At 35.8% G+C, this 26539-nt stretch overlaps 1 protein-coding gene across 5 annotated transcripts in view; it reads right to left on the bottom strand.

The window, feature by feature from the left end:
* Positions 1–26539, bottom strand: part of NFAT5 (nuclear factor of activated T cells 5) — a 117368-nt gene that overhangs the window by 20270 nt on the left and 70559 nt on the right. For 3 of the 5 annotated variants that reach the window (XM_049622419.1, XM_049622422.1, XM_049622424.1), the window contains 4 exons: positions 15941–16075; positions 15769–15821; positions 6963–7095; positions 1221–1304 (listed from right to left, as the gene is read on the bottom strand). In XM_049622419.1, the coding sequence (XP_049478376.1) occupies positions 1221–1304; positions 6963–7095; positions 15769–15821; positions 15941–16075 (405 nt within the window). The remainder of the gene's footprint in view (positions 1–1220; positions 1305–6962; positions 7096–15768; positions 15822–15940; positions 16076–26539) is intronic. The other 2 variants (XM_049622420.1, XM_049622423.1) reach the window with 1 other exon arrangement.

Below are 26539 nucleotides of genomic sequence, written 5' to 3'. Positions count from 1 at the left end.
AATAGTGTCAGTAAAGAGCATGGCATTTTGCTGAGTACTTAATATACGTTCAATAAATGTTAGCTATTGTTAGCCATTATACAGTTTTGTAAATCTTGTAGTTGAATCAGATAACCTTGGCAGATTACTTACTGCTGCATTATTCCTCACTAACCTACTCTGAAAGTGTTCATGGTCAGAAATTAAAATGACAGGCATACCGAACATGCTATATGTATATGAATGCTGAATTTTACTGACAATATTAAAAAAAAAAAAAAAACCCACTGTATTTGATTAAGTATTTTTAATTTTAAAATTTTATTTGATTTAACTCACATGAATTCCAAGGCAGAAAAGTACAAATAAAGGCTAGAATTAGAAGAATAAATCAATGGCCATTATATAATTGACCTCTTCATATATAATGGCAAAAAAGCATCATCACTGAGTATCTACTTGTGTTAGAAGTCTATTAAGAAAAATATGTACTCGATTCTGGCTCCACCACCATGTGTCAGCCACCTGAGGTATTAAAGGTTGGGTGTGGAATAAAGCATGCAAGATAGGGGAATAAAAACTAGACAGACAGAAAGAAAAAAAATCTACTCTACTACATTATAACATCTTGAAGATATCTTCATTGTCTCTTGGGATTGGCAAAGAGTGAATAAAGATGTCAGAAGAAAAGAGTAACTAAAAAAACTTAAAAAAATTTTAATGTTTATTCATTTTTGAGAGACAGAGACAGAGCATGAGTGGGGAAGGAGCAGAGAGAGAGGGAGACACAGAATCTGAAGTAGGCTCCAGGCTCTGAGCTGTCAGCACAGAGCCCGACACGGGGCTCGAACTCACGGACCGTGAGATCGTGACCTGAGCTGAAGTCAGATGCCCAACCGACTGAGCCACCCAGGTGCCCCAAGAAACTTTTAAAAACTCTATTTTACATACATTACTGTATTTTATATTTTTAATATTTTTAACACTGAGGAATGAAAAACAAAACAAAAGTCTCCTCTACTCCAACATGTTTAAAAAAAGTTTGTTCATATGGTGACTTAAGGGAAATATCAAGTTGGGAAACAAGCATTCAGTGAAGTTAAACAAATATTTATTTTGGGATATGGAAGATACCCTGCTAAGTGTCCCAAGTATGTGAGAGAAAACCAAATAGTAAGATTTGCTAGAGAAAACATATAGGATAACCTATTTATAATTTTTGAAAAGAATCAACTTGGTACCTTTCATGGCCTCTTCAAAAGAGCAAGGTCTTGAAGGACTAGATATTTCTTTCTTCACATTTACATTCAAAGCACCAGCTGCTGCTATTAAAGCAAAACAAAACAAAAAGATTGATGTATTTATTTCAATTTGTACATAAAAAGATGTGTATCTTAAAATTCTTTCATCAGAATATTTCCCACAAGACATTATTAAATCATTTGTTTAGCAGAAAATCCAGGCAGAGAGGAGTTTTTAGAACCATCAATCTATGCTCTAAAATTCACCAACCGAGTGGGCAGCAGCACATGCTCACTTATCAAAACAAAAGCAACGGTAACTTTAAAAAAATCCTTCTTGTAACAGTATTCATATTAAGGATAACTGATGAGAAGACTGATATGAAACTTTTTAAACTGATCAAATATACTGTAACACTAGCATAAAAAAAATTCACCATTCATCCACCTAAATGATTTGTTAAAAAATATATATCGATTGAGAAACATTAGTCAATTAATTGAACTAAATTTTTAAAAACCTGTGATGAACATAAAGAATCTAGAGGGGTGCCTGGGTGGCTCAGTCGATTAAGTGTCTGACTTCAGCTCAGGTCACGATCTCACGGTCCGTGAGTTCGAGCCCCGTGTCGGGCTCTGGGCTGATGGCTCAGAGCCTGGAGCCTGTTTCCAATTCTGTGTCTCCCTCTCTCTCTGCCCCTCCCCCGTTCATGCTCTGTCTCTCTTTGTCTCAAAAATAAATAAACGTTAAAACAAAAATTAAAAAAAAAAAAAAAAAAGAATCTAGAGCATTATGATTATTCCTTTTGTAAAGCCTTGGAAAAATCCCTTGTGCACTGTTAATGGTGAATTGCTCAACTATTATTACATCAAGTCATATCAACTGTATCTACTATGGCAACCTAAAATTTTTTTTTTACGTTTATTTATTTTTGAGAGAGAGAGAGACAGAGTGCAAGCGGGGGCAGGGCAGAGAGACACAGCGAGACACAGAATCCGAAGCAGGCTCCAGGCTCCGAGCTGTCAGCACAGAGCCTGATGTGAGGCTCAAACTCACAACTGTGAGATCATGACCTGAACCGAAGTCAGACAGACAATCAACTGAGCCACCCAGATGCCCTGGCAACTTTAAATTTAATGGGCCTAAGAACAGAGTTCAGTTCTGAAATGATAAAGTTAAATAAATTCCAGGATCTCACTTAAAATGATTACACAATAATTTTATTAAAATTTTTAATTTCTATATTTCTATGTATTTATTTTATATCCCCTAATTCATTTAGAATGGGAATTGAGTCACCTTATTTACAATCTATTTTTTTAAAGTTTATTTACTTATTTTGAGAGAGAAAGAGAAAGTGCAAAAACATGCAGGAGGGGCAGAGAGAGAATCCAAAGGAGGATGCACTGACAGTGCAAAGCCCAACGTGGGGCTCGAACTCACAAACCATGAGAGCATGACCTGAGTAGAAACCAAGAGTCAGTTGCTTAACTGACTGAGCCACCCAGGCACCCCACAATTTCTTATTTTTGACATGACAATGTGAAATGATATTTATAAAGATACTATAAAGAGCTAGTCAATTGTGGATAAAGAGACAAAATGTACACATCTAAGAATGAACTTAAATAATTTATCTTATTGTGCTACACAGAAGGTCCAACAAATGATATACAGGCAGTCGAATGGAAAAGAAATCCATAAACAGTTTTAATTATTTATTTTTAAAGATTTTGTTTTACTTTTATTTTTTAGTTTTTTAGGTTTTATATTTTTAAGTAATCTCTACACCCAACATGGGGCTTGAACTCACAACCCTGAGATCAAGAGTTGCATGCTCTTCCGACAGTCAGCCAGATGTCCCTCTAGACATTAAAAAGAAATTTTTTTAATGTTTATCTATTTTTGAGAGAAAGAGAGAGAGAGAGAGAGAGAGCAAGTGGTGAGAGAGAGGGAGACACAGAATCTGAAGTGGGCTCCAGGCTCTGAGCTGTCAGCACAGAGCCCAATGAGGGGCTTGAAATCACGAACTGCAAGACCATCATCTGAGCTGAAGTCCGATGTTTAACCGACTGAGTCACCCAGATGCTCATACTTTTAGATAGTTTTAAAGCGTAACATTAGTTCTAACAATTACAGATTTTAAAATAGAAAATAATCTTTGAAACCACTTTAAATTTCTACTTTTATTTATTTTTATTTTTCATTATTTAAATTTTAAGTAGGCTCCACACACAAGGTGGGGCTCAAACTCATAACCCCTGAGATCAAGAGTTGCATGCTCTACCAACTGAGCTGGCCAGGTACCCCTTAAATTTCTATTTTTATTTTTTTTAATTTTTATTTTATTTTATTTTGAGAGAGAAAGAGAGACAGAACATGATCAGGGGAGGGGCAGAGAATCCCAAGCGGGCTCTGCACTGTCAGTGTGTAGCCTGATGTGGGGCTTGAACTCGCGAAGTATGAGATCATGACCTGAGCCAAAATCAAGAGTTAGATGCTTAACCGACTGGGCCACCCAGGTGCCTCTTAAATGTCTTCTTTTAAAATTAAGTTTTAGTCATTTCTTGTTAGAGTAACAAAACGATGAACAAATGCTATGTCCTTCATTTTATACAGAAATCACCACTGCTGAGTCACTACAAAATTAACCTAATGTGATTTATGTGTCGTAATAGACTGAAGTAAAAGCTTTGGTGACTAACTGGCAATAAAACAAAGGTTTTATGACCCTGCAAAGTATCTAAATGTTTGAGAACATGCACGTGCAATGCCCTTTTTGGCAGTAATAGATTCAGAGGGCTTTAGAAGGGCTTGTGTCTGAAAGAGTGTGCAAAGCCAATTTATGTTCACTTGAGCCCTTGTCCAATCCTACTTTTAGACCATGTACCAAGTACCCATGATATCCAATTTTTCTGCAAAACTATTCTAGACTATGTGTGGAGTCTTAGACCTACGGAATGGACAAAGCTTGGAAGCACTGGTTGGCGCATTAAGGCCCTCTAGGTATAGCATGGGGCTAGGAAAGGGAAAAGGCGGTTGACAGGCTGGGTATTCTCTTTCCTCTTGTTGCCACATCCAGCTTGGAACTCCCAGGCATTATGATAATCCTAAATCTGGCCTTCCAGGTTGATATGAAAGTATCTTGGTCAAATTAGGAGAATAGGATATATTTAATTAGCCAGTTTATTTATAACTTTTAAATATTTAGACAAATAGTATAATAGTCGCCATTTCTACTCTGACTTGTGAATATTAGGGTAGGCCTAGTTTTTCTTCTTATAATTATATACCACTGAATGTTCAAATATTTAACCACAGTCCTTAGATGAATCACAACAGCAACTGGATGATCAAAATGAGATAGTGCAAATTTTCTATAACCAAGCTTTCCTGAAATCATATTCTCTCTCACATAAACCTGAAAAGATTATCACATTTTATAAAATACAAAAAAGTGAAATTATGGGAAGATTCTTTGATTAGCTATATCATAAAGGCAGAAACTGAAGCATTACATCTTATTACAAAGTTTGCATACTACTTATTTATTCAATTAAGAGTTTCTGAGAGTGAATGCTATCTACAGAATACAAAATATGAAGAGAAAAACTTAAAAGAACAAACATATGTTAATGATTGCCTAAATGTGGCCAAAGATAGTCAATTAGTATAGGCTATAAAGCAGAGGACTTAAAAGCTGTTTTATCTGGCAATCTATCAAAGGGAAATTTCTTTCTTTTTTTTAAGTTTATTTATTTTTGAGAGAGAGAGAGAGAGGATGTCAACAGGGGAGGGGCAGAAAGAGGGAGAGAGCAAGAATCCTAAGCAGCCTCTGTGCTGTCAGCACAGAGCCTGATGCGGGGCTTGAATTCCTGAGCCGTGAGATCGTGACCTGAGCCAAAATCAAGAGTGGATGCTTAATCCACTAAGCCACCCAGGTGCCCTGGGAAATTTCTAGTAATCAGCATTTATCACTAAGAAATTAAGATTCTTAGTGCTGACTCTAAGCACTTTAAAGTCCTGATGTTCTTCACCAGTAATCAATAAAAACAAACAAATGACAACAAAACCTCAGGACTGCAACATCTTTCAGGCTACCCTGACCACATACATACACTTCTTTCTTCCCTTCCCACACAAATGACACAGAAGTTCATTAGGAAGAACGTTCTTCTGTACCAATTATGCCAGCTTTTGCTGCATGGGTAAGCTCCTCTTCACATAAAATATTAAATGCCACTATTTAGTAATTAGCATTTAGTAAAATGTGTTAACTACCATTATTTTTAAATAAAACTTTCTTGGATTTTTGAGACCTTTCTAGAAAGAGAACAATTAAATATGTGGTCTGAGTATCTTCTCTTTCCTGTTTTTGTTGAAACCAATATATTATTTCTAAACATTGCCTTTTTCTGTCTGAAAATTTTACTGCTGATCTTTTATTCTAACACAACTATTAACTTCATTAATGTTATATATACTGTGGCATACTTTTGTAGCAGACTGGTGCATAATAAGCAATGCTGTGAAATCTAGACATATTTTTTAAAAGGGAGACACATTAAGTGAGAGAAAGTATTATCAAGACTAGTTACAACTCTGCCCTAGCTACTGTTTCCATTACTTTTTCTTGCCAGGGCTTTCTTTCCCCACCACCTTTATTCACTTTGTACCTCACTGAATCCTGAAGTATTTGGGAATAACATAAACAATAAACTTTTAAATATGGAAGAACTGCTAATTCTGACGTATGCCTGAGACTGGAACGAACTGAAGCAATGGTAAACATGGCAGAAATCAAGCCTAGGTCAATGGAACATGTGAAGAATTTTAATTAGCAAATTAAATTTTCCAAACTGTTCTCCCTACTTTTGCTAGGAAAAGGCTTCTCTTCTTCAGGCAACTAAATCAATGTAGGCAAAAAATTCCTAAGAGGGGCATGTGAGTGGCTCAGTTGGTTAAGAGTCCAACTTTGGCTCAGGTCATGATCTCACAGTTCATGAGATCTCATAGTTCACAGCACACTGGTCTGCTGTCAGTGCAGACCCGCTTCTGATCCTGTGTCCCCCTCTCCTTCTGCTCCTCCCCTGCTCTCTCTCTCAAAACTAAATAACCATTAAAAAAAATTCTTAAGACACTTCTTACCCAGAGATCTTCTAACCTTTTAGGATTTCAATTGCTTTTATTGCTCTGGTTTCTAAAGCAACTATTTTACCTAAGTTCTTAAAATTATATTTAAAATACTTATTAACCAGCAGTCTTTGATATTTTTGACTACACAAATTAGAAAATGTTACAGGCATATAACTCTATTCGTGATTTTATCATTTATCAATCCAAGCCTATCTCTCACTTCTCCCGAAATACATCCTATAAGCCAGACTGAGACTAAACTATTAGCAGTTACCCAAAGTTGTCACTTTGACCTTTCTGCACATAAAAGGTCCTTAATGAATGGCACTTATTACTAAGGAGTAATTTGTATGATATAATTTTGAAGAGTAGGACTTGAGAGCATTCCTAGCTTTTCTTTAACCAGGACAGCACAAGGCAAAATGACACCCTAGATGTAAGAGCAAAAGCAGTATTTGGTGGCTATCTTCTTAGGAAATAATGCCCTTAGTATCAACTCATCTTAGCATACAACTTTTTCATTTTGCTTGGCTGGACTTCAATTGCTTCCAAAGAACTAGAAATTAATTATTGGTTTTAGATCAGAATTCTTTATTTTGACATACCTGGGTCTGGAGTGTAAGTGAATGGCTGAACATCATGAGATCTTCCAGCATTGGTCACTACATATATTCCCACGGATACTGGCAAAGTTATATGTTGGTCATGATATGGGGGAACCTTCACAATAAGATGATTCTAAATTTAAAGGAAATAACAAGAGTCAAAAAGAAGCAATATTTAAATTAAAATTTTGAAATAAAAATTATAATTAAGTAGATTTCCTTTTAGTAGCAAAGTGTAAAGAGTCTGACTAGGGAAAAAATGTATTTTAAAGCTCAGATTCACAGGCATCGGGACATTAATCTTAAAATTGCCTTTAATGTTTTACAGTGGCTTCCAAGGTGCTTTTCCTGTCAACTGTATCTCTTTTCCATTCTCCCCCAGCTTGTTACACTCTGGCTACACTGACCTTCTTAGTCCATTCTTTTAACATACTAAATTCATTTTTTTACCTCAGAGGCTTTACAACTTGCTGGTCTCTCCCACTGGAATATTCTTCCTTCACCTCTTTAAATGTCTAGTTCCTTATCCATTGTCAGGTCTTATTCAAATGTTACCTCCACAGAGAAGTCTTCTATGACCATCCTATCTAAAGTAGCACCCCTCCCAACCTGGTCACATAATCTTGTTTATTTCTAAAATAGCATTTAGCACCACTTGAAATTACTGTAGTTATTTGCTTGTTTTTTGTCTCTCTCCAATCACAAGAATGTAAGCTCCATAAGAACCTAGGATGTTTTCTTTTTCATTCTATATCCACTGTTAAGTATCTTATACAAAATACATGCAAATATATTTGTTGAATAAAAGAATGAATATAATTTTAAGGGAAAAATATGTTCACCAAGCACAATGTTCGTTATCATATGTTTTGGACAACATTAATTGTGAAATGTACTTTACAATGCAATTTACACTACTTCCTAACCATGTTAATTTTCATTTAAAGTCAAATAGAGCAAATCAAAGTTATTTTTTGTCAGAATAGTGGCAGAAGCATCCTTATAAGAAAAAAGTTCATAAATGCTTCACCAGCACTCACTCAAGGGGACTGCATCTTCTTGGAAGATAACCATGAACCGTATCTGACTTATGCCCTTCTTCCCTAGTACACTACAGAACTGGGAAGGAATATTAAGGGGTAATGATTATGTTTTTCTACTAGGATGTGATATGCAGGAGGCCAATACTGACAACTGAAGGTGATGTGAGTTTGATGACATTTGTTATTTAGCTAGACTATAGTTGGTTGATTCAGTTGAATAGATCAAATGACAACTGGGATCAAGGTCAAGGTTTCAATTTCTGAGCACTTACTTTGTTTCTAAGCTATCTTAAGACACTGTGAAATAGTCAAAACAGCTTCTGATTTATGGCAGTTAGGCTTCTTAAGCCCAGTTACCCATCTCAAAAACAAAACAAAACAAAACAAAACAAAAACACATTTTTAAGCCAGGTGAAAAAAACATGTATACATGTGTGTATGTCCACAGATATTGAGGGACAAAAATCTGAGAGCACAGATTCAGTGCACATGAGGTCATCAAGAAATGTACCTGCAATGATCCAATTTCTAAGAAACAGTTTTAAAATTCCATCGACTCTTAATTTTACTCTTTTGTTTAAATACTGTAACTACGTCACAAACTACCTACAGTTAAAGAAATGGTTGAATAGATGTTCTTGTGAGGTGTCCTCCTCGTTTGTATTTAAAAACTTTTATTACACTTGCTTTGGAGAGCATACTTAAACTTAATTTGAAATCTTTAAAAAACTAGAGGGCTTGGGTGGCTCAGTTGGTTAAGTGTCTGACTTTGGTTCAGATCATGATCTCACGGTTCATGAGTTTGGGCCCTGCATCAGACACTGTGCTGACAGCTCAGAGTCTGGACCCTGCTTTGGATTCTGTGTCTCCCTCTCTCTCTGCCCCTCTCCCACTTGTGCTCTATCTCTCTCAAAAACAAACATTAAAAATTTTTTTAAAAAATGGAATCTTTAAAAAACCAAATGAACTGGGGCACCTGGGTGGCTCAGTCAGTTAAGTGTCTAACTTCGGCTCAAGTCATGATGTCATGGTTTCTGAGTTTGAGCCCCACATCGGGCTCTGTGCTGACAGCTCAGAGCCTGGAGATTGCTTTAGATTCTGTGTCTCATTCTCTCTCTGCCCCTCCCCTGCTTGTGCTCTGTCTCTCAAGAAATAAATGTAAAAAAAAAAATTAAAAACAAACACAAATGAACCTATTTAAAAAAAAATTTTTTTTAAACGTTTATTTACTATTAAGAGACAGAGAGAGACAGAGCATGAGCATGGGAGGGGCAGAGAGAGAAGGAGACACAGAATCCGAAGCAGGCTCCAGGCTCTGAGCTGTCAGCACAGAGCCCGACGCGGGGCTCGAACTCACAAACCACGAGATCATGACCTGAGCCGCAGTCAGACACTTAACCGACTGAGCCACCCAGGCGCCCCCAAATGAACCTATTTCGATACTAATCCTTCATACTGCCTCAATCTGAATCTAGAAATTCTACAAGTGATTTGAAATAAAAAATAAGTAAATTATGAATAGTGACAGAAAGTTTGCTTCTTTAGAGGTGCCTGGGTTAAGAATCCTGCTTGGGATTCTCCTCCTTCTCTCTCTCGCAAACTTTTATTTATTTTTAATGTTTATTTATTCTTAATGTTTACTTATTTTGAGAGAGAGCAAGAGAGAGAAAAAGTACACACGAGGTGACAAATGGCAGAGAGAGAGAGAGAGAGAGAGAGAGAGAGAGAGACAGAATCCCAAGCAGGCTCTATGCTGGCAACACAGAAACTGCTATGGGGCTCGATCCCACAAACCCTAGGATCATGACCTGAGCCCAAATCGAGAGTCCAATGCTTAACCGATTGAGCCACCCAGGCTCTAGTTCCCTTTATTATTATTATTATTTTAAAGTTTATTTATCTTAAGAGAGAGCAGGATAGAGAGAGTGCAAGCAGAGAAGGGGCACAGAGAGAGAGGGAGAAAGAGAGAATCCCAGGCAGGCTTCGCAGTGTCAGCGTGGAGCCTGACGTGGGGCTCAAACTCATGACCCATGAGATCATGTGATCCAAGCCAAAACCAAGAGTCAGATGCTTAACTGACTGAGCCATCCAGGCGGCCCCCGCCTCTAGTTCCCTTTTTGAATCACTTCCACATTTCAAGCTGTGAAACTCTCTTGCTTTCTTTCAAAACAAACTTATCTTTAACACTATATGTAAATGCACATATAGAGAGAAAAAAAAGACTACATGTATATCTATATATATGTATGAGATCTATTACAGATTGATTTTTAAGATATATATCTTTTACATATATTTAATGGGCAATTCCTACAGAATTCATCTGGAATTGTTAAAATGGTAATAAATAAAATGACCCTGCATACCTATTATGGCTTTGAATAGAAGAGCCAAATATTAAACAAAGAACTGTTTTCCCAGATTTCATTAATCTGAATTTTTAAATAATAAAAAAGTTTAATATCTGAGGAGTTAATTTGGGGATTGCAAATGAATAGTCATTATAATTACCTTTATTTTTAAAATATTTTTAAAGTTTATTTTTTTATTTTGAGAAAGAGCATGAGAACGCACAGTAGGGGCAGAGAGAGAATCCCAAGAAGGCTCTGCACTCTTAGTGCAGCGCCCTACACAGGGCTTAAACTCACAAACTGCAAGATCATGACCTGAGCTAAACCAAGAGTCAGATGCTTAACCAACTGAGCAACCCAGGCACCCCAGCAAGGTTACCTTTAAGTGGTCTTTTCTACTATACTATCTTTTCATCAATTTTTAATATTGTAGAGGTCCTTTTAGCTTTTCTGTAGAGGCCTGATATTTATATATGGACCACAATTTCTTTTCTGTTGCTGTTTGAGTATCCTTCCCTCTAAATGTTTAATATTTTAAATAGATTTTATTTTTTTTAAGTAATTTCTACATGTGGGGCTCAAAACCACAATCCCTAGATCAAGAGTCACATGCACCACTGACTGAGTCAGCCAAGCACTCCTAAATGTTAATTTTTTTTAATATTAATATAATCTGTTGGATCAATTCTTTATATCTCCACTGTGATCCCATTCTAAAACACTTCCCAGAGAGTCCCTTAAGAAAAAAAAGAAAAAAAAAAAAGAAAGTTCTCTGAAAAAGATAAACTTAAAAATGAAGAGAACCACAGAATTAATGAAAAATCATATTATGTTTTAGTTTGTTATACATACTTGCTTGCAAAAACCCCAGGACCTCTAGATATAGCCACCAAATAAGGACATTAATTCCTTTTCATTCCACCATGTCTTATTTTTATGATTACTCTTCTTTAATCTATGGTAGCTGGCATTAACTACCCTGCAAAAAAGTGTTTTAAGAATATTAGCTACCCCATGCCTCAAAGGTAAAGAAGGAAGGAAGGAAAAAAGGATAAAGGAAAGAATGGAGAAGAAAGGAAGGGGGAGAGGGGGAGGTAGACAAAGAAGAGGAGGAGGAGGAGGAGGAGGAAGAGGGAGGACAAGGATGAGGAGGAGGAGGAACAAAGACTTCTTAATATTTAGTTCTATATGAGACAGCAAGTTAAGACTATAATTTGTTTGGGGACATCTTATTAATATTTTGTGTAATTTATAGGGTGAGTTTCTCCGTCTCCAGAACTAATTTTCTTATCCAAAAAGCTGCATCACAGGATAAGGTGATAGACAGACAGATAGATAGATAGAAAGAAAGGAAGGGAGGGAGGAAGAAAAGAAAAAGAAAGAAAGAAAGAAAGAAAGAAAGAAAGAAAGAGAAAGAAAGAAAGAAACAAACAAACAGGCATATTACTAGCAAGGGAGTTTACATTAATCTAACCAACTCATCAAAACCCAAAACATGTTTATGGCACACACAGAAGTACTGCATGGATAAATAAACCTTCAGTCAGGACCAAAACTATAGGTGTGCAAAAACCTGGTTGAAATCAGGGTTTGAAGTGCCCTCAGGAAGAAAAAGGAACCACAGACCCTAGAGTCCTCTTTTTCTTCGAAGTAAATAAAATAAACTAACAAGTTTTTCATGAGTATCTGTTAAGTGCTTAATATTATGAGGAACACAGAAGAGTCATATTACATTGCCCCTAACTTCTAGAAGTCCTCAAGAGGAAGCCACTGTTGGTTCACGGAGAGTGGGAATGGTCTGATCTAATAAGTTGTATAAGAAATCATAAAATGTTAGAAGGAACCTCAAATAATCTAGTAAAAAAAATTGTTTTGAGAGAGAGGGGGTGCAAGTGAGTGAGGGGCAAAGAGAGAGAGAGAGAGAGAGAGAAGCAGGGCTCACCTGAAGCAGGGCTCATGTTTACCTGAAGTGGGGCCTGAGCTTACCCAATGTGGGCCTCGAACTGAGTTCATGACCCGAGCTGAAGTCAGATATTTAACAACTAAGCCACCCAGGTGCCCCCATCTAGTAAAATTTTATAGACTAGAAAACTGGGGCACAAAAGTGTTTTTTTCTCTTATTTAAGTAACATAGATGGTTAATGACAAAGCAAGTGCTAGAACTGCAGTTACGACAGAGATTGCCCAGGGGCGCCTGGGTGGCTCAGTCAGTTAAGTGTCCAACTTTGGCTCAGGTCATGATCTCATGGTTTGTGAGTTCGAGCCCAGCGTCGGGCTCTGTGCTGACAGCTCAGGGCCTGGAGCTTGCTTCAGATTCTGTGTCTCCCTCTCTTTCTCTCTCTCTCTCAAAAATAAATAAAAACATTAAAATAAATATCAGCAAAACTGAAAGCCAACCGACACAATGTGAGAAGATATTTGCAAATGACATATCAGATAAAGGGTTAGTATCCAAAATCTACAAAGAACTTATCAAACTCAACACCCAAAAAACAAATAATCCAGTGAAGAAAGGGGCAAAAGACATGAATAGACACTTCTCCAAAGAAGACATCCAGATAGCCAACCGACACATGAAAAAATGCTTAACATCACTCATCATCAGGGAAATACAAAGCAAAACCACAATGAGATACTGCCTCACATCTGTCAGAATGGCTAACATTAACAACTCAGGCAACCACAGATGTTGGCAAGGATGCGGAGAAAGAGGATCTCTTTTGCATTGTTGGTGGGAATGCAAGCTGGTGCAGCCACTCTGGAAAACAGTACGGAGGTTCCTCAAAAAACTAAAAATAGAACTACCCTACGACCCAGCAATTGCACTACTAGGCATTTATCCAAGGGATACAGGTGTGCTGTTTTGAAGGGACACATGCACCCCCAGGTTTATAGCAGCACTATCAACAATAGCCAAAGTATGGAAAGAGCCCAAATGTCCACCGATGGATGAATGTATAAAGAAAATGTGGTATACATATATACAGTGGAGTATTACTTGGCAATCGAAAAGAATGAAATCTTGCCATTTGCAACTCTGTGGATGGAACTGGAGGGTATTATGCTAAGTGAAATTAGTCAGAGAAAAGACAAAAATCATATGATTTCACTCATATGAGGACTTTAAGAAACAAAGCAGATGAACATAAGGGAAGGGAAACAAAAATAATATAAAAACAGGGAGGGGGACAAAACAAAACAGACTCATAAATATGGAGAACAAACTGAGGGTTGCTGGAGGGGTTATGGGAGGGGTGATGGGCTAAATGGGTAAGGGGAATTAAGGAATCTATTGAAATCATTGCTTCACTATATACTAACCAATTTGGATGTAAATTTTACAAAATAAAAAATAAAGTTAAATAAAAAAAAAAAGAAACTGGAACCTCAAAAAAAAAAAAAAAAAAAAAGAAAAAAAGAAAAAAAAAAAAAAAAAAAAAAAAAAAAAAAAGCATTAAATCCTTTTAAAAAAAAAAAAAAAAAAGACAGAGATTGCCCAGGGGTGCCTGGGTGGATCAGTCAGTTAAGAGGCTAACTTCTGCTCAGGTCATGATCTCACGATTCATGAGTTTGAGCTCTGCATCAGGCTCTCTGATGTCAGCATGGAGCCTGTTTCAGATCCTCTGTCTCCACTCTTTCTGTCCCTCTCCCACTCAGGATCTCTCTTTCTCTCAAAAAACAAAACAAAACAAAACAAAACATTATTTTAATAAATTTTAATAAGTTAGCATTTATTATTTAGAAGTTTATAAATAAACTTAACATTCAATAACATTAAAAAAAAAAAAAGATTGCCCGATGGTATATGCAACAAAGGAATGACTGTTAAGTCCTACTATCTCTTTTTGACAGCATGTGGTAGCATAAACTAGAGGAAAACTTTCTACAAAGCATTTGTCTAGGTATATGAAAACCCCCACTTTATATGATACCATATACTTTACTAAGACTAAGGTCTAGTTTTTGGTGCTCTTGAAGACCCTAGAATTTCCCGTCGGATAGAAGTTATCTCTGACTGGGGGCTCTGACTATTGAACAATCAGTACAGAACAATGTGATTTATGAAGGGGACTTTGGAATATGTCATCTCAGTTCCAAACTCTGGTGGAACTGGAAGCTCAAGATTTGCTGCATGGGCAGTATGTGATTGAGCCCAAACAAAAACTGTGGACACCAATGGCTTGGGTAAACCTCCTGATTGATAATACTCTGCATATTGTCACACATGGATGTGCTGAGAGTGTAAGTAAGGTTTCCCTGAGAGCAACAAAAGCTTTGTCTTTGGGACCTTCCCATACCAAGCTCTACGAATATTTCCCTTTGGCTGGTTCTGATTTGTGTCCTTTTGCTGTAATAAAACTGAAATTAAATATAGTGCATCCTGATTTCTGTGAGTTATTCTAGCAAATCTGAGTGGGGAGTGGGAACCCCTAAATTTGAAGCCATTTGTTAAAAAAACGAGAGTGGTCAGGAGACTCCTGAACTTGTGGCTGGTATCTGAAGTGAGGGCAGCCTTAGGGAATATTGTGCCCTTAGCTTTGAATATGGCAATATGTTATAACAGATATACATTTTAAATTTTACTTTTTAAAAAATAGAAAGAAATAAATTTAAAAACTAAAAAGAAATTATAAACGTTTTTGATAAAATGGTTCATCTCTAATTTTTGCCTCTTTCAGCTCTCTGCTTGCTTTCATGTACTTTGACTCCAATTAGTATTTAATGGTAAATTTTAGGCTTTAGGTATTTTACACATTAGTTTGTTTCTGCTTTGCTGTTCTCTCCCTGTGATATACACCTGTATGTGCTACTCTTCTGCATATGTCTTCTATCTGATTGGTTCATAAATTTATCCTTCTCTTCTCTGCTAGTACCAATTTCTTTAAGTTTGATACCATTTGTTATACATCCTAATTCTTAAGTCAGTTTTTTTATCCTTGTTTTTAAGCTCTTTTTCCTTGTCATTTTGAGAATAATACACATGATGAGGTCCTACAAATACAGACTCTTTAACAGAAGTGTAACAAACAGTACCTCTGTAAAAAAAGTAACTGACAAACAAAACACTTCAGGTACTCAACAAATAAGTTTCCCTTTGATTTAACCAAATAGTAGGTTAGGATAATCCAAATCCTCAGAGCAAACAAATTTTATAAAAGAAATGTCTCATTTATTAAAAATGATAATTTACCAATGCTCCTAATTTTTAAAAATAGAGAACTGTGGAATAATTCTACTTCAATTAAAGAAACTCAAGAAAGAAAATGAAATGATTTATATGAAACCCACATAAAGAAGAAATTTAATCTGTTGATTCAGGAAAATTTCAGAACAAAACTGAATTTCTCAGAGAGTAAACAAACTAAAAACAAAACAAAATAAAAACAAACTATAGAAAGGCTTAAATTATACCTGATGAAATAATTCCATGTCAATTTCAGCTTCTGACTTCCAAGAGTTTTCATCTGATTGAAATAAAAACAGTAATTTACTAAAATTTTGAAACTTTTTTTACTTTGTAACTATACCTTTATAACAAAGTGTAACATGCAACAATCTCAGTACCAGTACTATGCCTACTTACCAGAAATATTTTCTTGGAAAATAACTTTAGTTCCTTTCAGAAAGTTCTTGCCGATTAAAAATACTTCTTCCTCTCCTTTCACTGAACAGCTATGCAAGCTTTTCTTTAAGATTTCTGGCACTCCTGCTGGCTGAGCTGTGGGTACACATAAGCGTTCCATAAAAAGAACCACCAACACTTATTTCTTTTCTAAAATCAACTCAATTATCCAGTTCTAAAGAAGTTCTCTTTGTTGACCCCTGAGTTTGACTTCCTGGACTGTGCAACTTAACTTTCACCCTAACAGAGAAAAAAACCCCAGAAAAGCCCTATTAATTTTTAATAACTCTTAAAAGATTTTGTAGGGATGGATTAATGTCTAAGATTAGGTTTTATTACATGTCATCTTTGTTTTCTCATTATGTGAATAATAAAGTTTTAAAATGTGAGCTCAGGCATTTTTTTGTCTTAATATTTTTTAAAAATTCTACTTAAAAACAACCTTGTCCCACAACCCTAACCTCAAAAATGTCAGCTATGCTTTGCCATTATAGTACAATATTTCTGAGGCAATGTGTGCCTCTGAGTGGTACTGACGGTTTCTTTAAGTATCTACACCCAGGACTCAAGAGGCTTCATACCAGAAGAACACCTAAAAACAGACTGAATCCAATTTAGAATAGTTTTTTCTACCAGGGGATGTCCCTGAATTAGGATAACCTGAGCTTAAGAAATAAAATGCACTTGTTTTTAAATTTTTAAATTTAACTAACTAACCACTGCTAAAATTAACAAAGAAGTTGAGGGGTGCCTTGGGTGGCTCAGCCGGTTAAGCGGCTGACTTCAGCTCAGGTCATGATGTCACCCTTCATGGGTTCGAGGCCCACATGGGGCTCCATGCTGACAGCTCAGAGCCTGGAGCCTGATTCAGATTTTGTGTCTCGCTCGCTCTCTCTCTCCTTCTCCCTCACTCGTGCTCTGTCTCTCTCTCCCAAAAATAAGTAAACAGGGGCTCCTGGGAGACTCAGTCAGTTAAGCGCCTGACTTTAAGCTCAGGTCATGATCTCACTGTTCCTGAGTTCGAGCCTCACATCGGGCTCTGTGCTGACAGCTCAGAGCCTGGAGCCTGCTTTGGATTCTGTGTCTCCCTCTCTCTTTGCCCCTGCCTCACTCATGCACTCTCTCCCTGTCTGTCAAAAATAACATTAAAAAATGTTTTAAAAAAATAAGTAAACATTAAAAAAATTTTTTTAAATATAACACAAATAAGTTGGAAAGTACTGAGAGGGGCCAGATATAACGAATTAATTATAATTAGTCTAACAACTTCCTCATGCCAGGATTTCTGTGAGAATTTTATAGGTATTGCTTAACAAAACAGGTTTCAAGGTCAAGTAAATCTGGGAAATAATGAATTAAAGTTAAATGAACAAAATTAATATTCAATATATACTATAAATAAATATCCAAGAAGTGAATATAGTATCCAGTTTCCCCCTTATGTTAGACTCCAGAAACATTCTTCCTTACTGATACCTAAGAACTGGTTTTCTACTGGTTTTCTGGGATGCTAGTGTATGCAAATAAATACCTTTTAAGTACTCAAAAGAACTGCTCCCCAGGAGGTTAAGCCCTTGGACACAGATTATATACTATGTGGCATTTTAGTAAACCCTCACAACATATGCACTGCGAAGGTAAACTTAAATATGGCTTATACAACTCACCACCTTCTAAATTAATAAGATATTCCACTAAACTTTAGGAAAAGCTTTTTTCTTAGACACTTCTATATTTAAATAGTTAATTTTATCCTTATAAGAATACAATATGGGAAATATTTAATGTCAAAATATTCACTGTTCCTCTTTCCCTAGGTCCTTCCTTGTGGAAAGGCTGTAATTCTTGCTCCACTCCCATCAGGACTGGCCATGTGCCTTGTCTGTATAATGAAATGTGACCTGAAATAATGTGCCAGTTCCAAGGAAAACCTTTATAAGAACCTCACATGGTTCCACCATTTCCTTTTTTCTTCTACTACAAAAATGGCAAAGTTCCAGATAAGGGCAGCTTCTTCAGCCTGGATCCGACAATGAAGAAAATGGATCCACTTCCAAACCACAGTCAGTATTTATCACAAAGTGAGGGAGAAGTAGGACTACTGTTGAACGCCACTGAGTTTGTTACTGCAACATCATTTAGCCTCACTTATTGATACAAGCTAGTAAGTATCCTAGCCTTTTAAAATATTTAAATGGCAAATGACATTTTCAGGAATGTCTAAGAGTTTAAAAGAAATTGTGAATGTATATCCATATACATTGGTTAGAACACACAGGGTTAATGCGTGAGGACAATGGAAATGGTTATTGGTCACGTGCTGGCAATCGTATACCCCCTTTAAATGAAGAATTAACTAATTTATAGCTTTTTAATGTTTATTTATTTTTGAGAAAGAGAGAGAGCACAAGCAAGGGAAGGGCAGAGAGGGAGACACAGAATCCGAAGCAGGCTCCAGGCTATGAGCCGTCAGCACAGAGCCCAATGTGGAGCTCAAACCCACAAACCATGAGATCATGACCTGAGCCAAAGTCAGATGCTTAACCAACTGAGTCACTCAGGTGCCCTTAATTTATAGCTTTTTAGAGTAATACTGGAACTAGATACTTGTTTTGAAAGGACATTAAAAAAATACTAAATATTACTTTGAGTAGAAAACAAGAGGTGCAAAATTATATGAACACACTGTATTAACAAAATGAATGGAAAGTCTATAACCTTTCACCCCATTTTCAAATACTATGTGGAAATTCCATTTCAGTGATGCTTATCAAAACTTTTTTTTTCCTATCTCATTTTTTCCTCTTATGTATTAAGGTCATAAGATGGCCAAATGAGACTCCTCTGAAGGTACAATGTGTATATATCTTCTACAAACTTGTATTTACATTATACAAAGAACTAGTCTGTTACTGTTCAAGATAATTTAACTTTTGACCTTAAAAGGTCTTTTCTATTAAAAAGTTTAATGGTTACCCAACAGCCCAGACATTATATTAAACAGAAGTAAAGTCAGTATTATTTAAGCATTAACTATTTTATTTTTATCTTTAAGTAATTAGTAAACCAGTTCTTCAAAGTGATCACACTGCTTAAAAAATTATAACACAAAAAAAGCAGCCACTTTTTTGATATTATAAAAACAATGTGCTTCTAGATGCTTTTCAAATAGTAGCCTCAAATATAAAGCTGAAAAAGGGCACCTGGGTGGCTCAGTTGGTTAAGCATCCGACTTCAGCTCAGGTCATGATCTCATGTGAGTTCGGGCCCCACACTGGGCTCTGTGCTGATAGCTCAGAGCCTGGAGCCTGCTTTGGATTCTCTGTCTCTCTCTCTCCCTGCCCCTACCCCGCTCACACTCACTCACTCACTCTCTCTCTCTCTCTCTCTCTCTCAAAAAATGAATAAACATTAAAATAAATAAATAAATAAAGGTAAAAAAAATGAATATCTGAATACTGAAAAATAACAAAGCAAGTATTTCAAAGTGCCAAAAGAATTAGTAAAGCTTTTTGATAATGTCTCTGAAGAGTTGGAAACTTTACTCAATGATATTATCCTTTTCCTAAAGTTGTGGGATACACAGAAACAAGAGAGGTAGAAACTTGTTAAATTCAGTCAGATTTAGTACAATAATCATAGTAAGATAAAATCCAATATACATTATAGCAAAGAAAGCTATTTCTTCTTATTTTGCTGTATTTAAAAAATTAGTATTTGGGGTGGATACTAAAAAAGTATGCAAGCTGATACTCTTAGATTGATCTAGTATCATCAAATAAAAAATGTATGCCTGTATTGTCTGGAGAAATAGAAATACACCAAGACTATAAAAGGGGAGAATTCTTCCATTCCCTTAAAAACAAACAAACAAAAACCGACAATGGATCCAATGGTCATTGTTAAACTAACAAATAGAAGTAGGACTTCTTTTTCAACGTCACAAAGCACATGAATTCTGGCAATAGCCCTTCTTTCCACTGAGTGTTTCTAGATGGAAGATGAAGTGTCTGTTTCCTCTCCTCCCTTCCACCTCTATCACCTTTGGCCCCTCTTTCTTTTTTACCTCCCTCTTATTTTCCTGTTTCCTTCTACCTCCCATTCCAATTCTAACCCTTCATACTAACCTATTTCCTCTTCACCTCTCTTTCTACTCCAATTGCTCAAACCTGCCAAAAAGGTTATATTCATGGAAATAAACATAAACCAAAAACCCATAATCAACATTCTTATTTTTAATTTTTTAAATAAAAAGATTTTTTTGGTCCTTTGTTTCACTGTGTATTACCTATATGTTTACTTTTCCTCTTCCCTCATAACCCACTCCAAAGCCGAAGTGCAAGCCTCAGGCTTCCTAAGGTGGTCAGGTTAAAATTCAAATTCTTTAGCTCAACACACAAATCTTTACAAAAGAGATCTTGCCTAGGTCTACTAGCTTCAAATCTTACTACTTCTTCATAGTATCTTTTTATTCCAATCATATCCAACTCTTTTTAATTCCCCTAAAAGAAGCATACACTTTCATGGAGTAGATTTATATTCACTGTTCCTTCTGACGAGGATAATCTTCATCTAAACCCTGTCCTGCCCCGGCTTACTTCTATTTGTCCTTCTAGATACTGCACAAATATTACCATCTCCAAACAAGATGTTCTTCTTTCCTAATGTTTCCATTGTACCCTACTGATGCATCTATTGTTGCTTTTTTTTTCTTTTTTTTTTTAAACAGAGAGAGAGCACATGCGTGCACAGGAGAAGGGGCAGAAGGAGACAAAGAATCTCAAGCAGGCTAGATCTCCCCACTGAGAGATCATTACCTGAGCCGAAATCAAGAGTTGGATGCTTAACTGAATGAGCCACCCAAGCACCCCTGCTATAGTCTTTATATCATTTTATAATAGGACATTGACTTGTCTGTTTTTTCCTCTAGCTTGTTAGAGTAAGCTCCTTAAGCTATCATGTCTTTATTTCCAGAGTTGGGCATGTTGTAACTATCCCTTAAATTAGCTATGAAGTTTTGGGGCACCCAGGTGGCTCAGTTGGTTAAGCATCTGACTCTTGATTTCAGCTTGGCTTATGATCTCACAGTTCGTGGGTTTGAGCAGGCAGTGCAGAGCCTGCTTGGGATTCTCTCTCTCTCTCTCTCTCTCTCTCTCTCTCTCTGCACCCTGCCCCCCATGCTCTCTTTCTCTCAAAATAAATAAGCTTAAAAAAAAATTAGCTATGAAGTCTTCTCAAAACATTGCTAAGATCCAACTTCGGAGATTCTAACTAAGCGGCTTTTTTTTTTTTTTTTTTTTTTTTTAATCCTAAATGTACCACAGAAGACTAACTAATAGCCAAGATTGAGGCACAATGCATTTATATTGAATAAATGATGACAGAATGTCAATCAGGCAGTATTCTGTTAGAATACAGTACTGTTTCTATGAAGTAAATTGTAGCCCCAATAAGCACAAGTGTTAAAAAAAAAAAAAAAAAAAAAAGCCCATCTGAACAATTTTACTGCCTGCCAAAATTTGCTGACCAATCCAATTAATACAAATATTTTGGTAGGAAATCATATTTTGTTTTCAAAAATAAGTCAAATAAAATTATTGAAAAACAGAGGTAAAATGATGATAAAATTAAAACAAAGAATTCAGTTCCCTTCAATATTTTCAGAAAACTGGTGTTAAAACAGGGAGTAGAAGTACAGAGAAATGGTTTTTTACTTTTTAAAAAACTTGTCTTCTATTAGTCATAAATGAATTTCAAAGAAATTTTAAACAAGAAAACTGTCCACCATATGATCCAGCAATTCTATTCCAAAGTCTATACTCAAGAGAACTGAAACCATATGCCCACACAAAACCTGTACACATATCTTCATAGTAGCGTTATTCACAACCAAAAGTTGGAAACAACCTAAATGTCCATGAGTGGATGAATGGATAAACAAATTGTGGTATATCCAAACAATGGAATACCATTTAGCCAAAGTGCCTGATATATGCTACAGTATCAGTGGATCTTGAAAACATTATGCTAAGTGAAAGAAGCCAGATAAAAAGACCACACAGTGTATGATCCCATTTACATGAAATGTACAGAATAGGCAAATCCATAGAGACAGAAAATAGAACAGTGGTTACCAGGGTCTGGGGTAATAGAATAGAGAGTGACTGCTAAGAGTTACAGGATTTCTTTCTTTCTTTTTTTAATGATTATTTATTTTTGAGAGTGAGACCGAGAGATAGAGCACAAGCTGGGGAGGGGCACAGTGAGAGGGAGACACAGAATCTGAAACAGGCTCCAGGCTCTGAGCTGTCAGCCCAGAGCCCGACATGGGGCTTGAACTCACGAACTGTGAGATCATGACCTGAGCTGAAGTCAGACACTTAACCGACTGAGCCACCCCAGCACCCCAGGGTTTCTTTTTGAGGTAGCAATAAAAATGTTCTAAAATTAGATAATGGTGATGGTTGTACAACTTTGAATATGATAAAAAATTGTACACATTAAAAGTCTCAAATGCAAGGTGTGCAAATTATATCTCAGTGAACTATTATAAAAGAAAAAAAAGAAACCATCTTCTATGGGACAGAAAGCATAAGACTGATTGTACATAAATTTAAGATAATTAAGTGCCTATATGTCAATACCCTAATTATAAGCTATACAATTTAAGAAGTATATCTGCTATTATGTTAAAATTGATAAAAATAAAATCTTTCCTATATTCTGCAGTAGACACCAGCTCAAAACAATGAACAACAAAAAAATCAGATTATCTCCTATTTCTTTGTTCATTTCCTAACCTGAACAGTTTCATCCCTCTCCTATTATACAAAAAGTGAAGCTAATCATTTCTATTTTATTAATAACACAGTACTATTGTTAAGATCAAATGGGATAATGTAGCACTATTATTAACAGGTAACTCCATTAGATTAATATTCACTAGAGAGGTGAAATGAGTGAACTACGGAAGAGCTGGAACCAGGGCTTGGGCATGATTATCCCAGTCTTCTTTCCTCTCTCTTCTGCATCTACCTACATGCATAAAGCGTACATTTTAAACTTTTAATATTTATTTATTTTTGAAAGAAGGAGAGAGCGTGAGCTGGGGAGGGACAGAGAGAGAGGGAAACAGGATCCGAAGCAGACTCCATGCTGACACAGAGAGCTTGACGTGGTGCTCGAACCCACAAACCATGAGATAACCTGAGCCTAAGTTGGACACTTAACCAACTGAACCACCCAAGTGCCCCTCACCTGTAGGACACCTGTTGTGTCCTAATGCTAATATTTAAACAACAGTAATTAAAAAGTAATAAAATTTTTTTAATATTTCATTTTGTTACCAGTGTAACAATAAAAAAGACTGACCAACCTACAGACTGCTGTGTAGTGTATTTAAAGAAAACTCATGATCAAGTAAAGTTACATTCTGAACACAGAATAAGGACATTCATTACATAAGATGACAGGTTTTTAGAAAAATCAAATCACTGATCCATTAGGAATGTACAGGTCAGGAGGCTTAGAGGTGCCTGGCTGGCTCAGCTGGAAGAGCATGTGACTCTTGATCTCAGGGTTGTGACTTCAAGCTCCACATTGGGTATAGAGATTACTTATGTAATTTTTTTTTTTTTTTGTAAGGGTCTTAGACTCTTGCCTAAATGATTAGATCTAATTGATATTCATAGAAATCACTATTAGAAATATTTTAAAGCTAGCTATACATTTTAAGGAAAAAATCCTATTTGCATGAAATTCTATGAAAATAACAATAAGAAATAAATAGGGAAATTATTGTCTAAACATTTGCAAATTAAAAGAAGCATGGCAACTATTACTGCCTCTTTATTTTTTTATTTCTTCTTGCAAAAAATACTAAATTTGAGAATAATTGACACACAATGTTACAATAATTTCAAATGTACAACACAGTGATTAAACAACTTTATACCTTATGCTATGCTCACTATCATATGTTACTGTTATCATATGTTAGCTCAGCTATCATATGTTACCTACCATGCAATGCTATTCTAATACTATTAACTGTATTTCTGTACCTTTTATTCTCTTTCATTCCATAACTGGAAGCCTGTATCTTCTACTCCACTTCATCCATTCTGCCCATCCCCCAGCTCCCTGGCAGCCATCAGTTTGTTCTCTGTATTTACAAGTCTTATTCTTTTTATTTATTCACATTTCTTTTGTTTTTTAGATGCTACATATAAGTGAAATCACATGGTATTTGTCTTTCTCTGCCTGACTTACTTCACTTAGCATAATACCCTGTAGGTACATCTATGTTGTCACAGATGGCAAGACCTCATCATTAGTATCCCTTTCTTTCAATAAAGTACTGCTCATTTGTATCTAATCCAATTTCTCTAAGCAGATGGAAAGTAACAAATAGTCAATTAAAGGAATAAAAATATATATCCTAAATCTCCATAATAAATGACTTCTATAAAAGAAAATGGAAGGGACCATATAGGTATTCAAGTAAAATCCCCCAACTGAAATCTATTTTCTAAATTCATAAAGTCTAAATTACACAACATAAATCTCCTAGGTAGAGGAAGCAGTTCACTAACACAATCTCATTCTGTAACTATTGCCCTAACCATTCAGAGGCCATGGCTAGGATGCAATAAAGTGCTCAAACTTGGTTTCAGCACTGCAATTTTAAGTGATTGTAATGACAATATAGCATAGTGGCTAAAAGAGGCTGTGAATCTTGGTCTTATTATTTACTAGCTATGTGATCTTGAGGAAGTTATTTAATCTAAGTCTTAGTTTCATCAACTGTAGAGTGGAATCCATATAAGGTAACAGAGAAGAGTAAATGATACAATGCTTATAAACAAAATCCCCGGCATACAGAGTTCAAAGCATGTTAACTTTTATCAATAACTGTATATCCTTTCCACTGTGCGCTGCTGCTTCTAAGGGCTGTCATATCCACCCCCCACCTCGACTCCCAGAGAGAGAGACTTTTTGAAATATGGACATTTATTATCTTTAATACTGATAATTAACAAATGATAATAATTACAGATGAAATTTCAGAAAATCATGTTTTCTATTTCTTTTGTATTCTCTACCACCTTTAGCTGAATATATTTATATCTTAACAATACCTTAATGAAACAGAAAATGAAGAAGTGACTAAACAAACTAATGAAAGAAAGAGCAAATGATTACATAAAGTTGGCAACCATTTGCCAGTCTCTGCTAAAGTAGTAGGATGTGAATTATCTAGCATTTCTGGCTCTGGCCTCCAGAGAATGGCTATGGTCATGCTCAAAGTATTACATCACATAAAAAAATAAATGCATACACACCACTAAAACTGGAACTGTATCCTAGTAAGAGTCAAGTTGGAACATATCACAAATTATAGCAAATCCAGAATTGGAGCACCCCAATTAGAAAAGCTTAAGAATTCAATAAACCATCTATAGACTCTTTATTTTGTCTTTATCTAAATATAATAGAATGGACATGGAATATATGATCTGTAAAAGCAGTCTATTTATAGTTGCACATCACCCAGAAATAGCCTAAAGAAATACTAGTATCAAAACAAATTTGTTATAATAACAAAAAATAGAGAAATCCAACTGAGCTCTCTTGAGGTCAGAAAGATATTTTAGTACTTTAAAAAAGATTATGGTGTTTGCTAAGCTAAAGTACGGCTATAAGCATTTTTGAGATGAATTAAAAGAAAGGGAAAATAAGATTTACAAAGGATGAATAATTTGACAAAACAAAAATACAATTACAAAGGCTGTGTAACTCTCCTAGGGGTAGCAAGGTCATAATACCCAAAACAACCCAACAGGAAATTCAATTGAATGGAACAGACTATTCTGCTCTTCTGAATTCAGGTGTAAATTATAATGAAGCAATGCTAAAGAAAATTACACTCAATGAAAATCTTAAGTGATACATAAGGGAAAAAATTTTCTATTTACCGCTTGTAATAATGCTCATTATAGGGAAACCAGAATATACTGTGAGGCACATACAACAATAAGATTAAATTTAAAACACACATCATTTACTTCCTAAGCCAAGATTAGCAAAATAAGAATTATGATTCCCACTTCTGAAAACTATACTTTAATGCTTTAATTTGTAATCAGAACTCCAACTGCTGTATATTTACAAAGTTCTACTTACCTTAATGTTTCTTATGTTCTAATACCAAACAGACTTAAGATCACAGCAATTTATCACACAATGAAGAATCCTTTGGCTTTGGAATTTAATTCAGGTAAACCATTCAAAGTACTTTTTTAATTTTTTTTTTTTTTTTTAATTTTAAGTAGGCTCCATAGCCCATATGGGGCTTGAACTCACGACCCTGAGATCAAGAGTCACATGCTCTAGCACCTGAGCCAGCCAGGTGTCCCCTCAAATTACCTTTAAAAGTAGTATGGGATAATTATAGGGAACTACAAAATGCTACATATCTTCTCAATTTTACTTGATATTATCCACCTATAGTCTAGGAAACCTGACTACAACTTTTAAATTTTTTTTTTCAACGTTTTT

The sequence above is a fragment of the Panthera uncia genome (genome assembly GCF_023721935.1).
Source record: "Panthera uncia isolate 11264 chromosome E2 unlocalized genomic scaffold, Puncia_PCG_1.0 HiC_scaffold_20, whole genome shotgun sequence".
NCBI classification, from domain to species: Eukaryota; Metazoa; Chordata; class Mammalia; order Carnivora; family Felidae; genus Panthera; species Panthera uncia.
Note: the sequence above shows the minus strand (reverse complement) of the source record. Positions and strands in the feature narration are given on the sequence as shown.